The following is a 19,046-nucleotide window of genomic DNA, read 5'->3' on the forward strand; positions in this document are numbered from 1 at the left end:
TTGCGACATTTCTATACATAAAAAATAGAATTATATATATATATATAGCATATATATATAATGCAGAATTGTGTATATATATATAATGCATATATATATATATATATATAATGCAGAATTGTGTGTGTATATATATATATATATAAAGCATATATTTATATATATATATGCATTATATATATATGCTATATATATATATAATTCTATTTTTTATGTATATATATATAAATGCATATATATAATGCAGAATTGTAAAAATAATAATAAATAATAAAAATGGTAAAATAATCATATTGGTAAAATAGGAAAATAATAGAAATGGTAAAAATAAGAATAAAAAGTTAAAAAAGAAAGGAAAATAAAAGATGGTCAAAATAGGAAACTAAGCATAGACACGGTAAGAATAATGATAGAAATGGTAAAAAGAGGAAAAGAATAGAAATGGTAAGAATAAAAAGTAAAAAAAGGAAAATAAAATATGGTCAGAATAGGAAACTAATAGAAATGGTAAGAACTAAAAATAATCATAGAAATGGTAAAAAGAGGAAAAGAATGGAAATGGTAAAAAGAAAATAATAAGAGAAATGGTAAATATAGGGAAATAATAATAGTGGTTAAAAGAGAAAATAATAGAAATGGGAAAAAGAGAAAATAATATTAGAAATTGTAAAAATAGGAAATAATAGAAATGGGGGAAAATAAAAAATTGTGAAAATATAATACAAAGCAATAGAAAGGGTAAAAGGAAAATAATAGATATAGAAAAAATTGTGTGTATATATATATATATATATGTATATATGTAATAAGTAATAAAATGTCAAAAATAGAAAAATAATAAAAATAAAAAATGGTAAAATAAAAATTGTGAAAATATGATACAAAACAATAAAACATTAGAAACTTTAAAAATTAATTTAGAAAATTAGAAATTTAGTAAAATTAGAAAAATAATAGAAATAGAAAAGTGTGTGTGTGCAAAATTGTAAAAATTAATTAATTAAATAGTAAAAATCTAAAGATAATAAAAATCATAAAATAAAAATTGTTAAAATATAATAAAAAGGGGAAAACAGAAAAATAATAGAAATAGAAAAATGTGTGTGTGTGTATTTATATATATGTATAGCAAAATTGTAAAAATAATAAAGAAATATAGAAAAATAATAATAATAAAAATTCTTAAAAATAAAAATTGTCAAACTATAATAAAAAGCAATCAAAAGGGTAAAATAGAACAATAATAAAATGGTAAAAATAGGGAAATAATAACAAAGGAAAATAAAACTTGTGAAAAAATACACATAATTATAAAAAAAAAATACTGAAAAGGTTAAAAAAAGTAAAAATAGAAAAATAATAAAAATGGAGGAATAATGTAAACATAAGAAAAATAATAAAATGGATAAAAGAAAAATAATAAAGAGTGGTAAAAATAGAAAAACAATAAAAGGTAAAATAGAAAAATAATAAAAATGGAGGAATAATAAAAAATGTAAACATAAGAAAAACAATAAAATGGATAAAAGAAAAATAATAAAGAGTGGTAAAATATATATAAACAATTAAAGGTAAAATAGAAAAATAATAAAAATGGTGAAATAATAACGAATTGTAAACCATGACAGCAATAAAATGGGTGTCATAAGAAACTACTGGAAAATAGAAAGAAATGAAAAAAATGTAAAAAATAAAAAATTGTAATTTTTGTTAAAAAAATTGTAAAAATATAATAAAAACAGTAAAAGGTAAAATAGAAAAATAATAAAAATGGTGAAATAATAAGGAATTGTAAATCATGAGAACAATAAAATGGGTAACAATAAGGAACTACTGAAAAATAGAAAGAAATGAAAAAAATGTAAAAATAAAAAAATTGTAAAAATATAATTAAAAGAGTAAAAGGTAAAATAGGAAAAAAGGCAAAAATAGGAAAATAATAATAAAAATGGTAAAAATAGAAGAACGATTAAAATTAAATTATTTTCTCCCCCCCCCCCCCCCCTTTGAGATGTCCTTATAGGCCTCTTCGTGTCGCTTGGATGCGAACGGGCTGCTTTGATTGACAGGGAGGGAGGCGCCCATCACTTTTGGGGCCCAAAGGATGCAGGCTTGTTGTGTTTTTCCAAGCCAAACGGGAGGATTTGCGATGGATCAGGGCATCACGATGCGATGCAAGCGTTTGCTCGCGCCCGCCTCCATCTTGGAGGGCCTTTTTCTTTCGCCCTCGGCGAATATCGGATTCGGGGCTCGGCGGCCCGTATGTCGACGACGACGGCAACGCGCTGTCAGGCGACACGGCTATGAATGATGGATGGTCGCCCGGGGCAACCGGGCCGATTGCCGTATGGATGGAGCGGCCCCGTATGCCGCCGCTCAAACACACAATCATAATAATACAAAGCCCCAAATGTCACTTTGAAGCAGAAGCTGGGTGGCCATCTGTCGGGAGGGATCGGATTGGCTCTTCCTGCCCGACTGAAGGTTGGATTGCGGTCCCTTCCAACACTATTATTATTATTATTATTATTATTATTATTAGCATATTATAGTCCTATTTCTCCATGAAGCTACCATTATTATTATTATTATTATTATTATTAGCATACTATAGCCCTGTTTCTCCATGAAGCTATGAGTCTATGAGGCTGGGTGGCCATCTGTCGGGAGGGATCAGATTGGGTCTTCCTGCCCGACTGAAGGTTGGATTGCGGTCCCTTCCAACACTATCATCATCATCATTATTATTATTAGCATATTATAGTCCTATTTCTCCATGAAGCTACCATTATTATTATTATTATTAGCATACTATAGCCCTGTTTCTCCATGAAGCTATGAGTCTATGAGGCTGGGTGGCCATCTGTCGGGAGGGATCAGATTGGGTTTTTCTGCTCGATTGAAAGTTGGATTGTGGTCCCTTCCACACTATTATTATTATTATTATTATTATTATTATTATTATTAGCATACTATAGCCCTGTTTCTCCATGAAGCTATGAGTCTATGAGGCTGGGTGGCCATCTGTCGGGAGGGATCAGATTGGCTCTTCCTGCCCGACTGAAGGTTGGATTGCGGTCCCTTCCAACACTATTATTATTATTATTATTATTATTATTAGCATATTATATTCCTATTTCTCCATGAAGCTACCATTATTATTATTATTATTATTATTAGCATACTATATTATTATTACTATACTATAGCCCTGTTTCTCCATGAAGCTATGAGGCTGGATGGCCATCTGTCGGGAGGGATCAGATTGGGTCTTTCTGCTCGATTGAAAGTTGGATTGTGGTCCCTTCCACACTATTATTATTATTATTACTATACTATAGCCCTGTTTCTCCATGAAGCTATGAGTCTATGAGGCTGGATGGCCATCTGTCGGGAGGGATCAGATTGGCTCTTCCTGCCCGACTGAAGGTTGGATTGCGGTCCCTTCCAACACTATTATTATTATTATTATTAGCATATTATAGTCCTATTTCTCCATGAAGCTACCATTATTATTATTATTATTATTATTATTAGCATACTATAGCCCTGTTTCTCCATGAAGCTATGAGTCTATGAGGCTGGGTGGCCATCTGTCGGGAGGGATCAGATTGGCTCTTCCTGCCCGACTGAAGGTTGGATTGCGGTCCCTTCCAACACTATTATTATTATTATTATTATTATTATTAGCATATTATAGTCCTATTTCTCCATGAAGCTACCATTATTATTATTATTATTATTATTATTATTACTATACTATAGCCCTGTTTCTCCATGAAGCTATGAGTCTATGAGGCTGGATGGCCATCTGTCGGGAGGGATCAGATTGGATCTTTCTGCTCGATTGAAAGTTGGATTGCAGTCCATTCCAACACTATTATTATTATTATTACTATACTATAGCCCTGTTTCTCCATGAAGCTATGAGGCTGGATGGCCATCTGTCGGGAGGGATCAGATTGGGTCTTTCTGCTCGATTGAAAGTTGGATTGTGGTCCCTTCCACACTATTATTATTATTATTATTATTATTACTGTATTATTCTTATTAGCATACTATAGCCCTGTTTCTCCATGAAGCTATGAGTCTATGAGGCTGGGTGGCCATCTGTCGGGAGGTATCAGATTGGGTCTTTCTGCTCGATTGAAAGTTGGATTGCAGTCCATTCCAACACCATTATTATTATTATTATTATTATTATTATTATTATTATTATTATTACTATACTATAGCCCTGTTTCTCCATGAAGCTATGAGTCTATGAGGCTGGGTGGCCATCTGTCGGGAGGGATCAGATTGGGTCTTTCTGCTCGATTGAAAGTTGGATTGTGGTCCCTTCCACACTATTATTATTATTATTATTATTATTATTATTACTGTATTATTCTTATTAGCATACTATAGCCCTGTTTCTCCATGAAGCTATGAGTCTATGAGGCTGGGTGGCCATCTGTCGGGAGGGATCAGATTGGGTCTTTCTGCTCGATTGAAAGTTGGATTGTGGTCCCTTCCACACTATTATTATTATTATTATTATTATTATTACTGTATTATTCTTATTAGCATACTATAGCCCTGTTTCTCCATGAAGCTATGAGTCTATGAGGCTGGGTGGCCATCTGTCGGGAGGGATCGGATTGGGTCTTTCTGCCCGACTGAAGGTTGGATTGCGGTCCCTTCCAACACTATAATAATGATAATAATAATAATAATAATAATAATAATAATAATAATAAGCATACTATAGCCCTGTTTCTGCATGAAGCTATGAGTCTATGAGGCTGGGTGGCCATCTGTTGGGAGGGATCGGATTGGGTCTTCCTGCCCGACTGAAGGTTGGATTGCAGTCCCTTCCAAGACATCATTATTATTATTATTATTATTATTATTAGCATACTATAGCCCTGTTTCTAAATGAAGCTATAAGTCTATGAGGCTGGATGGCCATCTGTCGGGAGGGATCGGATTGGGTCTTTCTGCTTGATTGAAGGTTGGATTGCGGTCCCTTCTAACACTTATTGTTATTATTATTGTTGGCATACTATAGCCCTATTTTTCCATGAAGCTATGAGTCTATGAGGCTGGATGTCCATCTGTCAGGAGGGTTCAGATGATGTCAATGGTTTGGATGGTCTTTGGGGTTCCTTCCAACACTAGGATGATGATGATGATGATTATTATTATTATTATTATTAATATTAGGATATTATAGCCCTATTTCTTCATGAAGCGATGAGTCTATGAGGCTGGATGGCCATCTGTCGGGAGGGATCGGATGATGTCAATGGTTTGGATGGTCTTTGGGGTTCCTTCCAACACTAGGATGATGATGATGATTATTATTATTACTATTATTATTATTATTATTATGAGGATACTATAGCCTAATTTCCCCATGAAGCTATAAGTCTGGATTATTATTATTATTATTATTTTATTATGACACAGCAAATAAGACAGACATGCTGGATTGTTTGCTGTGTCATAACAAAATAATAATAATAATAATAATAATAATAATAATAATAATAATAATTTGGATACTATTGCTCTATTTCCCCATGAAGCTATGAAGCTGCTGGCCATCTGTCAGGAGGGATTGGATTGTGTCATGCTAGAATGGGCTTGGATTGGATGTTCCCTTGGGTCCCTTCCAACACTAAGGTTATTGTTGTTGTTGTTGTTGTTGTTGTTATTATTATGCGATAGCCCTATTTCCCCATGAAGCTATGAGGCTGGATGGCCATCTGTCAGGAGGGATTGGATTGTGTCATGCAGGAATGGGGTTGTATTGGATGTTCCCTTGGGTCCCTTCCAACGCTTAGGTTATTATTGTTATTATTATTATTATTATTATTATTATTATGCAATAGCCCTATTTCCCCATGAAGCTATGAGGCTGGATGGCCATCTGTCAGGAGGGATCGGATTGTGTTGTTTGAGAACGGGGTTGGATTGGATGTTCCCTTGGGTCCCTTCCAACACTAAGGTTATTATTGTTATTATTATTATTATTATTATTATTATTATGCAATAGCCCTATTTCCCCATGAAGCTATGAGGCTGGCTGGCCATCTGTCAGGAGGGATTGGATTGTGTTCTCCAGGAACCTTGTTATGTCGATGAAGCATCCCTGTCCGTATTATGTAAGCCGGTTTGTTTTGCTTCCTTTGCGTCTTTCGCAATGGGTTCCGGGCAGGATTTCACTGGATCCAAGATCCAAAGGGATCCCCAAAGGGCATCCAGACCAACCCCATTGCAGAGCAGGCCTCCATTCCTCAGGAATCCTAGATACTCATGGTTATTATTATTATTATTATTATTATGGTAGTAGTAAATTTATTTATTTATTTATTTTCGTGTCAGGAGCAACCGGAGTAAATTTATTGATGAGCCATAACCCAGCTTGTTTTTATTGTTATTATTATTATTATTATTATTTCACTGCATTATTATTTCACAGCATTATTATTATTATTTCACAGCATTATTATTTCACAGCAGTATTATTATTATTTCACTGCATTATTATTATTATTATTATTATTTCACTGCATTATTATTATTACTTCAGAGCATTATTATTATTACTTCAGAGCATTATTATTATTTCATTATTATTATTATTATTATTTCACAGCATTATTATTATTATTTCACAGCATTATTATTATTATTTCACAGCATTATTATTTCACAGCGTTATTATTATTATTATTTCACAGCATTGTTATTATTTTACAGCATTATTATTATTATTTCAAAGCATTATTATTATTATTTCACTGCATTATTATTATTATTTCACAGCATTATTATTATTTCACTGCATTATTATTATTTCACAGCATTATTATTATTTCACTGCTATTATTATTTCACTTTGTTATTATTATTATTATTATTTCACTGCATTATTATTATTATTTCACTGCATTATTATTATTTCACTGCATTATTATTATTTCACAGCATTATTATTATTATTATTTCATTGCATTATTATTATTTCACAGCATTATTTTTTTTACTACTACTGCTACTATTATTATTATTATTTCACAGCATTATTATTATTTCACAGCATTATTATTATTTCACAGCATTATTATTATTTCACAGCATTGTTATTATTTTACAGCATTATTATTACTATTTCACAGCATTATTATTTTTACTATTTCACAGCATTATTATTATCATTATTTTATTGTATGACACAGCAAACGAGATCTATAGGCTGGATGTCGTATCACAAAATCACAAGTCGAACACTTCCCAAGTGTCTAGGACTGTGTGATGTATTTTCGGATGATTATCATTATTATTACTATTATTATTATTATTATTATTATTATTTATACACACAATAAAAATGGAAACATTACAGTATTGTATGTGTGTGGCTGGGGTGTCCACTTACACAGACAAGCTCCCACTCCCACAAATAGTGATAGATCCCACTACTCATGAGACACTAGTGGTCCTCCTTCCAATGACATTGCAGGTTATGGCGAGCAACGTAAACATCTCCAAGAGCCTTCCAATGTCCCCCACAAACACCACAGTGCCCACCACTCATTTGGGGACAATGTCATCCTAGGTTTTCTGTTTTTCCTCCACCACAGACATCCCAGTGTTTCTGACTCCATCGTGCGGAATTTGCATGACCCCGCCCACAAAGCAGGGGAATTGATCAGCAACTCAACTTCAGGACCTTGGAGAGTTCCCTAAAAGCTACAGGAGGCAAAGGGACCCAAACCATATAATAATAATAATAATAATAATAATAATAATAATAATAATAATAATGGTAAATAATACATTCTGATACTAATTATCGATACATAGCTGCTTTGAGTCTCCCGGTGGAGAGAAAAAACGGGGTAAAATAATAATGATAATGATAATAATAATAATAATAATAATACGAAATCCAGCATGTCTATTTTGTTTGCTGTGTCATAATAAAATAATAATAACAACAACAATAATAATACAATAATTTATACATAGCAGCTTTGAGTGTCCTGGTGGAGAGAAAATACAGGGTAAACATAATAATAATAATAATAATAATAATAATAATAATAATAATACGAAATCCAGCATGTCTATTTTGTTTGCTGTGTCATAATAAAATAACAACAACAACAATAATAATACAATAATTTATACATAGCAGCTTTGAGTGTCCTGGTGGAGAGAAAATACAGGGTAAACATAATAATAATAATAATAATAATAATAATAATAATAATAATACGAAATCCAGCATGTCTATTTTGTTTGCTGTGTCATAATAAAATAATAATAATAACAACAATAATAATACAATAATTTATACATAGCAGCTTTGAGTGTCCTGGTGGAGAGAAAATACAGGGTAAACATAATAATAATAATAATAATAATAATAATAATAATAATAATAATAATAATACGAAATCCAGCATGTCTATTTTGTTTGCTGTGTCATAATAAAATAATAATAATAACAACAATAATAATACAATAATTTATACATAGCAGCTTTGAGTGTCCTGGTGGAGAGAAAATACAGGGTAAACATAATAATAATAATAATAATAATAATAATAATAATAATAATAATAATAATAATAATACGAAATCCAGCATGTCTATTTTGTTTGCTGTGTCATAATAAAATAACAACAACAACAATAATAATACAATAATTTATACATAGCAGCTTTGAGTGTCCTGGTGGAGAGAAAATACAGGGTAAACATAATAATAATAATAATAATAATAATAATAATAATAATAATAATAATAAAAATACATAGCCGCATTGAGTCTCCTGGTGGGAGAGAAAATGTAAACATGATAATGATGATGATGATGATAATAATAATGGTAATAATAATACATTCCAATACTCATAATCAATACATAGCTGCTTTGAGTTTCCTGGTGGCGAGAAAAGACGGAGTAAAAACAATAATAATAATAATAATAATAATAATAATAATAATAATAATAATAATAATGGTAATAATAATACATTCCAATACTAATAATGTATACATAGCTGTTTTGAGTCTCCTGGTGGGGAGAAGAAGCGGGGTAAATAATAATAATAATAATGGTAATAATAATAATAACAATAATAATAATAATGGTAATAATAATGGTAATAATAATACATTCCAATACTAATAATCAATACATAGTTGCTTTGAGTTTCCTGGTGGTGAGAAAGGACGGAGTAAACACAACAACAATAATAATGATGATGATAATAATGGTAATAATAATAATGGTAATAATAATACATTCCAATACTCATAATCAATACATAGCTGCTTTGAGTTTCCTGGTGGCGAGAAAGGATGGAGTAAACACAACAACAACAATAATGATAATAATAATGGTAATAATAATACATTCCAATACTAATAATCTATACATAGCTGTTTTGAGTCTTCTGGTGGGGAGAAGAAGCAGGGTAAATAATAATAATAATAATAATAATAATAATAATAATAATAATAATAATAATGGTAATAATACATTCTAATACTAATAATCGATACATAGCTGTTTTGAGTTTCCTGGTGGCGAGAAAGGATGGTGTAAACACAACAACAACAATAATGATGATGATGATAATAATAATAATGGTAATAATAATGGTAATAATAATACATTCCAATACTAATAATCAATACATAACTGCTTTGAGTTTCCTAGTGGCGAGAAAGGACGGAGTAAACACAACAACAACAATAATGATAATAATAATGGTAATAATAATACATTCCAATACTAATAATCTATACATAGCTGTTTTGAGTCTTCTGGTGGGGAGAAGAAGCAGGGTAAATAATAATAATAATAATAATAATAATAATAATAATAATAATAATAATGGTAATAATAATACATTCCAATACTAATAATGTATACATAGCTGTTCTGAGTCTCCTGGTAGGGAGAAGAAGCGGGGTAAATAATAATAATAATAATAATAATATTAATAATAATGGTAATAATACATTCTAATACTAATAATCTATACATAGCTGTTTTGAGTCTCCTGGTGGGGAGAAGAAGTGGGGTAAATAATAATAATAATAATAATAATAATAATAATAATAATAATAATGGTAATAATAATACATTCTAATACTAATAATCGATACATAGCTGTTTTGAGTCTCCTGGTGGGGAGAAGAAGCGGGGTAAATAATAATAATAATAATAATAATAATAATAATAATAATAATAATAATGGTAATAATAATACATTCTAATACTAATAATCGATACATAGCTGTTTTGAGTCTCCTGGTGGGGAGAAGAAGCGGGGTAAATATTAATAATAATAATAATAATAATAATAATAATAATAATAATGGTAATAATAATACATTCTAATACTAATAATCCATTCACGTTTTATTGATTAGCCCATCGGCCGTATCAAAACATTTAACACATAGACATACATACAACATACAACATACAACCCGCGGTAAAAAAAGAAGTTAAAATAAACAAGCTGTTAACAAGACCCCGTTCAGGTCAAATATCTGCATCACCTGCACAGTTTACCCCAATTGATTCCAGATATGCAATTCTCAGTTGTGTGGCTTTGAATAGGAAAAGGGCTGTTTTGTGTGTTATTTTAGGATTCTGGCCGGCCAACAAAAATGAAATTTTAATATGTGGGTCCCAGTGTGTTTTGTGAATAATGTATGGCCCGAGGCATTGGTGTCTCTCTTTCTTATACAATTCACAGCTGAACAAAACATGTGCAATATCCTCCACCTCTGATGCTCCACAAATACAAAATCGTTCGTTGTATGGAACATGATTAAACCTTCCGTGTTTGACCATCGTATCCAGCTGCTCAAAACGGGCTCTGGTAAATACCCTCCTGAGATGTTTAGGCATTTCTGTCTTTAGATACCTGGCTGTTTGGAAAGTATGTTTAAAACGGCTTAACCATTTCAATGAGCCAGCTTTACTCAGGGTAGCAATGTCTTTTTGGCCTTCTATATCCAGGACTCGTTGAGCCACTATTTTTGGGTCTAGTTCTTCTAAGAGATTTGGATACCGAATCGGAAGTCCACAACTACTAATGTATTTTGTCAGATGAACTAGCCAAGAGGACTGATGTTGATTTTCTATCTGCTCTAACAGGCACAGTTTTGGCAGTCTATCATTTGCCATGGCAATCAATTTTATCCAGTAGTTGTAGGCCCTGATTTTAGATAAGCCATCAACTGTGTATACTCCCAGTTCCGCTCTTACTGCAGCAGCTGGGGTCGTCCTGTCTACTCCTAGAAAACTTCGCAGGTGCTGTGATTGTGATTGCTCTAATAATGGTACCTGGTTTAGACCCCAAACTTCAGCTCCATATAAAAGCATGGGGGTAACCTTCGCTTTATACACTTTAAGAAGTGGGTCTAAAGATCCTGGTTGGCTGTGAGTTGTTAATACTAATAATCGATACATAGCTGTTTTGAGTCTCCTGGTGGGGAGAAGAAGCGGGGTTAATAATAATAATAATAATAATAATAATAATAATAATAATAATAATGGTAATAATACATTCTAATACTAATAATCTATACATAGCTGTTTTGAGTCTCCTGGTGGGGAGAAGAAGTGGGGTAAATAATAATAATAATAATAATAATAATAATAATAATAATAATAATAATGGTAATAATAATACATTCCAATACTAATAATCTATACATAGCTGTTTTGAGTCTCCTGGTGGGGAGAAGAAGCGGGGTAAATAATAATAATAATAATAATAATAATAATAATAATAATAATAATAATAATAATACATTCCAATACTAATAATCGATACATAGCTGTTTTGAGTCTCCTGGTGGGGAGAAGAAGCGGGGTTAATAATAATAATAATAATAATAATAATAATGATAATAATAATACATTCCAATACTAATAATCTATACATAGCTGTTTTGTGTCTCCTGGTGGGGAGAAGAAGTGGGGTAAATAATAATAATAATAATAATAATAATAATAATAATAATGATAATAATAATACATTCCAATACTAATAATCTATACATAGCTGTTTTGAGTCTCCTGGTGGGGAGAAGAAGCGGGGTAAATAATAATAATAATAATAATAATAATAATAATAATAATAATGGTAATAATACATTCCAATACTAATAATCGATACATAGCTGTTTTGAGTCTCCTGGTGGGGAGAAGAAGCGGGGTTAATAATAATAATAATGATAATGATAATAATAATACATTCCAATACTAATAATCTATACATAGCTGTTTTGAGTCTCCTGGTGGGGAGAAGAAGCGGGGTAAATAATAATAATAATAATAATAATAATGGTAATAATAATACATTCTAATACTAATAATCGATACATAGCTTTTTTGAGTCTCCTTGTGGAGAGAAAAAAACGGGATATAAATAAATAAATAATAATAATAATAGGATCATGAAAAGCCATAGATTGAAAAGACATATGAAAACCCGTTTCGGGTTCAAGCTGTCGGCAGCGAAGAGCTGATCTGCTCAATTAGCTTAATTGTCTTTCTCTGCGGTTTAGAAACCTGCTTACCCCTGCCTTTTTGGAAAAGCCAAATACGCAGAAAATGGAGGGTCCTGACGCATGTAAATTGCATTTATTTGTTGTGTTATCCGTCCAGGGCAAACAAGGCTGATGTCGGGCCCCTATTAGGAATCCTACAGCCGGAGGGGAACCCCAGAGGCCATCTAGTCCAGCCCCGTTCTGGGGTTTGCTTTGGTTGTTTACTTTTATTAGATACTAGCTTGGGGACCCGGCGGTGCCCGGGTAATTTGAGAAAGGCATTGTTTGGCTGTGTTGTAAGTTTAGTCTATATCCAGTGTCGGTCGGGTTGAGTGGGTGCGGGTGAACTACAACTCCCATATGGAAGTATAGTAGAGTCTCACTTATCCAACATAAACGGGCCGGTAGAATGTTGGATAAGCGAATATGTTGGATAATAAGGAGACATTAAGGAAAAGCCTATTCAACGTCAAATTAGGTTATAATTTTACAAATTAAGCATCAAAACATCAGGGTATACAACAAATTTGGCAGAAAAGTAGTTCAATACGCAGTAATGCTATGTAGTAATTACTGTATTTACGAATTTAGCACCAAAATATCACGATGTATTGAAAACATTGACTACAAAAATGCGTTGGATAATCCAGAATGTTGGATAAGCGAATGTTGGATAAGTGAGACTCTACCATTAAACACTTGCAAACCGTGCCAGGATGTAGAGTGGGTCATAGGGGGTCTTTGTGGCAAATTTGGGCTTTATCAGTCATTGTTATGGATTGCAGTAGTCTAACAAAGTGAGTGAAGGTATTATAAATCCCATCATCCATGGTCCATTGGCCCCTAAACTGCAGGAGGACATAAAGTGGGTGATGGGGGGTATGTGTGCCATGTTTGGTGTTTATTAGTCAGTGGTGTGGGTTGTAGTGGTTTCAGTAAGTGAGTGAAGGTATTGCAAGTTCCATCATCCTAGGTATGTCCGTCCCCAGTCTGCACCAGAACGTAAAGGGGGTGATGGAGGTTGTGTGTGCCAAGTTTGGTCCAGTTCTGTCACTGCTGTGTATCGCAGTGGTCTGTTAAGATTTGAAGCATGTGAAAGTACTGCCAATCCCATAATCCATGCTCCATCCTCCCCCAAATGGCACCAGGGTGTAAGGTGCATTATGGGGGCTATATGTGCCAAGTTTGGTCCTGATCCGTCATTAGTTAAGAGTAATAGTGGTCTGTTGGAGAGAAAATGTTTGAAAGTACTGTAAAGCCCATAATGCTTGGTCCATTCTCCCCCAAACTGGTGTAGCATGTAAAGTGTGTCATTTGGGATATGTGTGGCAAGTTTGGTTCAGTTCTGTGATTCGTGGCAGTGGCAGTGATCTCAAGAAATTAGTGACGGTACTGGAAGTCCCATCATCCTTGGTCCATCCTCCCCCAATCTGCCTCAGGACGGAAAGGGGTTCATGGGGGTTCTGTGTTCCAAGTTTGGTCGAGTTCTGTCACTGGTGGGCGACGTAGTGTTCTGTGGGAGATGTAGCATTCGAAAGTACTGCAAATCCCATCCTGTGTGGCCCATCATCCCCAAACGGCACCAGGACGTACAATGGGTCATAGGGGTTATGTGTGGCAAGTTTGGTCCAGGTCCGTCATTCCTGGCGGTCACAGTGGCCTGTGAAAGTGGCGGCCAATCAGAAAGCTGGCACATATTCCGCCCGGCCAATCAGAAAGCTGGCACATACAAACATTCACTTTGATTATATATATAGATATAGATAGACTAGTTTTGGTGCCCGACGATGCCCGGCTGATTTGAAAAAGGCATTGTTTGTTTTGGGATGTTAGGTAATATCACTGAAGTTTAGTCCAGATCCATCCTTGGCTGGGTTCGGTGAACTATAACTCCCAGATTCCCAGGACAATCATGTCAGGGGATGATGGGTAGCAGAGTGTAATCCAAAAATTCACCATCCCGGTCTTCACCTCCTTCTCTCCAGACTGTCTCCCGGTGTGGAAAAACAGCACTGGACAAACACACTCCAGCAGTCGAGGGATCGGTTGGAAATCCAACGGCAATCAATCTTTATTTACATGACTATATACAAACAGAGCAAATCAGTCCTTCTCTCCATGAGTGCTCTTGCCGAAGCGACTCATGCACACGCAGCACACTGCTCTTCTGCTCAGGAAACTCCTCTGCATTCCACAGGAACAAGAAAGAAAGTCCCGGTCAAAACAAACTTGACCCCATTGGTCCTGTGATGCGTCAATCATAGCAGACTCTCATTAACTCCACAACTGCTGAAATGCCTTGCCGAAAAACTAACACATAAGGCATTTCTAATAACCTAGATTGATTTAACATTTCACAATACACAATACCCTGACAAATCACCCTCAAACCCTGCCAGTATTCTCAGTTGGTCATGTTGGGTCTCTGTGCCAAGTTTGGTCCAGATTCCTCATTGACTGGGTTCAGTGCTTTTTGGATAAGGGTGAACTACAACTCCCAAAATCAAGGTCCGTTCCCACAATCCCCTAAAGTCATGTGGCTTCTGTGTGCCAAGTTTGGTCCTGGACCATTGTCAGTTGGGGTCACAGTTTCTCTGGATGCAAGTGAACTATAACTCTCATAAATCAAGGGCAATTTCCCCCCATACGTTTGGTCCAAGTCCGTCATATGTGTGGGTTGCAGTGCTCTGTGGGAGCCGAATCGAGTGAAGGCACGGAAAATGGGGTTGATGTATGTATTCCGGGCTGTATGTTCCAGAAGTATTCTCTCCTGACGTTTCGCCCACATCTATGGCTCACAACCTCTGAGGATGCCTGCCATAGATGTGGGCGAAACGTCAGGAGAGAATGCTTCTGGGACATGGAGATCTATTCCTCACAACCTCTGAGGATGCCTGCCATAGATGTGGGCGAAATGTCAGGAGAGAATGCTTCTGGAACATGGAGATCTATTCCTCACAACCTCTGAGGATGCCTGCCATAGATGTGGGCGAAACGTCAGGAGAGAATGCTTCTGGGACATGGAGATATATTCCTCACAACCTCTGAGGATGCCTGCCATAGATGTGGGCGAAATGTCAGGAGAGAATACTTCTGGAACATGGCCACACAGCCCGGAATACATACAACAACCCTGTGATCCCGGCCATGAAAGCCTTTGACAAGGCACGGAAAATCCCATCCTCCCCTGATCCATACCAGGACGTAGAGTGGATCATGGGGGGTCTTTGTGCCAAGCTTGGTCCAGGTCTGTCATTCATGGGGGTCGTAGTGTTCTCAGGAAGTGAGTGAAGGTACTGCAAGTCCCATCATCCGTGGCAAGTTTGGTCCAGATCTGTCCTTCGAGGGGGTCACAGTGGTTTCTGGAAGTGAGTGAAGGTACTGCAAATCCCATCATCCGTGGTCTATCCTCCCTCATACCGTTCCAGGATGTAATGTGGGTCATGGGGGGTCTGTGTGCCAAGTTTGGTCCAGGTGTGTCATGCGTGAGGGTCGCAGTGGTCTCAGGAAGTGAGTGAAGGGACTGCAAGTCCCATCATCCGTGGTCCATTCTCCCTCAAACCATACTAGGATGTAGAGTGGGTCATGGGGGGGCGGTCTTTGTGCCAAGCTTGGTCCAGTTCTGTCATTCGTGGGGGTCGTAGTGTTCTCAGGAAGAGAGTGAAGGTACTGCAAGTCCCATCATCTGTGGCAAGTTTGCTCCAAATCCATCCATCCTTTGTGGGGGTTGCAGTGGTCTCTGGAAGTAAGTAAAGGTATGCTAATACCATCATCCATGGTCCATCCTCCCTCCTACCATACCAGGACGTAGAGTGGGTCATGGGGTGTCTGTGTGCCAAGTTTGGTCCAGGTGGAGGTGAGTGAAGGTTCTGCAAATCCCATCATCCATGGTCCATCCTCCCTCAAACCGTACCAGGACGTAGAGTGGGTCATGGGGTGTCTGTGTGCCAAGCTTGGTCCAGGTGGAAGTGAGTGAAGGTACTGCAAATCCCATCATCCATGGTCCATCCTCCCTCAAACCGTACCAGGACGTAGAGTGGGTCATGGGGTGTCTGTGTGCCAAGCTTGGTCCAGGTGGAAGTGAGTGAAGGTACTGCAAATCCCATCATCCATGGTCCATCCTCCCTCATGCTGTAACAGGACGTAGAGTGGGTCATGGGGTGTCTGTGTGCCAAGTTTGGTCCAGGTGGAGGTGAGTGAAGGTTCTGCAAATCCCATCATCCATGGTCCATCCTCCCTCAAACCGTACCAGGACGTAGAGTGGGTCATGGGGTGTCTGTGTGCCAAGCTTGGTCCAGGTGGAAGTGAGTGAAGGTACTGCAAATCCCATCATCCATGGTCCATCCTCCCTCAAACCGTACCAGGACGTAGAGTGGGTCATGGGGTGTCTGTGTGCCAAGCTTGGTCCAGGTGGAGGTGAGTGAAGGTACTACAAATCCCATCATCCGTGGTTGGTCATGGGAGGTCTATGTGCCAAGCTTGGTTTAGGTGGAAGTGAGTGAAGGTACTACAAATCCCATCATCTGTGGTTGGTCATGGGAGGTCTGTGTGCCAAGCTTGGTCCACGTGGAAGTGAGTGAAGGCACTGCAAATCCCATCATCCATGGTCCATCCTCCCTCAAACCGTACCAGGACGTAAAGTGGGTCATGGGGTGTCTGTGTGCCAAGCTTGGTCCAGGTGGAGGTGAGTGAGGGTACTGCAAATCCCATCATCCGTGGTCCATCCTCCCTCATGCTGTACCAGGACGTAGAGTGGGTCATGGGGTGTCTGTGTGCCAAGTTTGGTCCAGGTGGAGGTGAGTGAGGGTACTGCAAATCCCATCATCCGTGGTCCATCCTCCCTCATGCTGTACCAGGACGTAGAGTGGGTCATGGGGTGTCTGTGTGCCAAGTTTGGTCCAGGTGGAGGTGAGTGAGGGTACTGCATATCCCATCATCCGTGGTCCATCCTCCCTCATGCTGTACCAGGACGTAGAGTGGGTCATGGGGTGTCTGTGTGCCAAGTTTGGTCCAGGTGGAGGTGAGTGAGGGTACTGCAAATCCCATTATCCGTGGTCCATCCTCCCTCATGCTGTACCAGGACGTAGAGTGGGTCATGGGGAGTCTGTGTGCCAAGTTTGGTCCAGGTGGAGGTGAGTGAGGGTACTGCATATCCCATCATCCGTGGTCCATCCTCCCTCATGCTGTACCAGGACGTAGAGTGGGTCATGGGGAGTCTGTGTGCCAAGTTTGGTCCAGGTGGAGGTGAGTGAGGGTACTGCAAATCCCATCATCCGTGGTCCATCCTCCCTCATGCTGTACCAGGACGTAGAGTGGGTCATGGGGAGTCTGTGTGCCAAGTTTGGTCCAGGTGGAGGTGAGTGAGGGTACTGCATATCCCATCATCCGTGGTCCATCCTCCCTCATGCTGTACCAGGACGTAGAGTGGGTCATGGGGTGTCTGTGTGCCAAGTTTGGTCCAGGTGGAGGTGAGTGAAGGTACTACAAATCCCATCATCCGTGGTCCATCCTCCCTCAAACCGTACCAGGACGTAAAGTGGGTCATGGGGTGTCTGTGTGCCAAGTTTGGTCCAGGTGGAGGTGAGTGAGGGTACTGCAAATCCCATCATCCGTGGTCCATCCTCCCTCATGCTGTACCAGGACGTAGAGTGGGTCATGGGGTGTCTGTGTGCCAAGTTTGGTCCAGGTGGAGGTGAGTGAGGGTACTACAAATCCCATCATCCGTGGTCCATCCTCCCTCAAATCGCACCAGGATGTAGAGTGGGTCATGGGGGGTCTGTGTGCCAAGCTTGGTCCAGGTGGAGGTGAGTGAGGGTACTGCAAATCCCATCATCCGTGGTCCATCCTCCCTCATGCTGTACCAGGACGTAGAGTGGGTCATGGGGTGTCTGTGTGCCAAGTTTGGTCCAGGTGGAGGTGAGTGAGGGTACTACAAATCCCATCATCCGTGGTCCATCCTCCCTCAAATCGCACCAGGATGTAGAGTGGGTCATGGGGGGTCTGTGTGCCAAGCTTGGTCCAGGTGGAGGTGAGTGAAGGTACTGCCAATCCCATCATCCATGGTCCATCCTCCCTCAAACCGTACCAGGACGTAGAGTGGGTCATGGGGAGTCTGTGTGCCAAGTTTGGTCCAGGTGGAGGTGAGTGAGGGTACTGCAAATCCCATCATCCGTGGTCCATCCTCCCTCAAACCGTACCAGGACGTAGAGTGGGTCATGGGGGGTCTGTGTGCCAAGCTTGGTCCAGGTGGAGGTGAGTGAAGGTACTGCCAATCCCATCATCCATGGTTGGTCATGGGGGGTCTGTGTGCCAAGCTTGGTCCAGGTGGAAATGAGTGAAGGTTCTGCAAATCCCATCATTCATGGTCCATCCTCCCTCAAACCGTACCAGGACGTAGAGTGGGTCATGGGGTGTCTGTGTGCCAAGTTTGGTCCAGGTGGAGGTGAGTGAGGGTACTGCAAATCCCATCAT

The 19,046-nt window shown here is 37.7% G+C and overlaps 2 protein-coding genes across 2 annotated transcripts in view; both read left to right on the plus strand.

The window, feature by feature from the left end:
- The window catches only part of rab3a (RAB3A, member RAS oncogene family), a 33,435-nt gene that overhangs the window by 1,053 nt on the left and 13,336 nt on the right, over positions 1–19,046 (plus strand). The gene's annotated exons all lie outside the window — the stretch shown is intronic.
- Positions 143–10,405, plus strand: LOC134293125 (NADH-ubiquinone oxidoreductase chain 5-like). The gene is made up of 2 exons (XM_062959681.1): positions 143–5,679; positions 5,829–10,405. The coding sequence occupies exon 2, from the start codon at positions 6,120–6,122 to the stop codon at positions 7,374–7,376; it is 1,257 nt and encodes a 418-aa protein (XP_062815751.1). The 5' UTR covers positions 143–5,679; positions 5,829–6,119; the 3' UTR covers positions 7,377–10,405.

This window comes from Anolis carolinensis, unplaced genomic scaffold, assembly GCF_035594765.1.
Source record: "Anolis carolinensis isolate JA03-04 unplaced genomic scaffold, rAnoCar3.1.pri scaffold_7, whole genome shotgun sequence".
Taxonomy (NCBI): domain Eukaryota; kingdom Metazoa; phylum Chordata; class Lepidosauria; order Squamata; family Dactyloidae; genus Anolis; species Anolis carolinensis.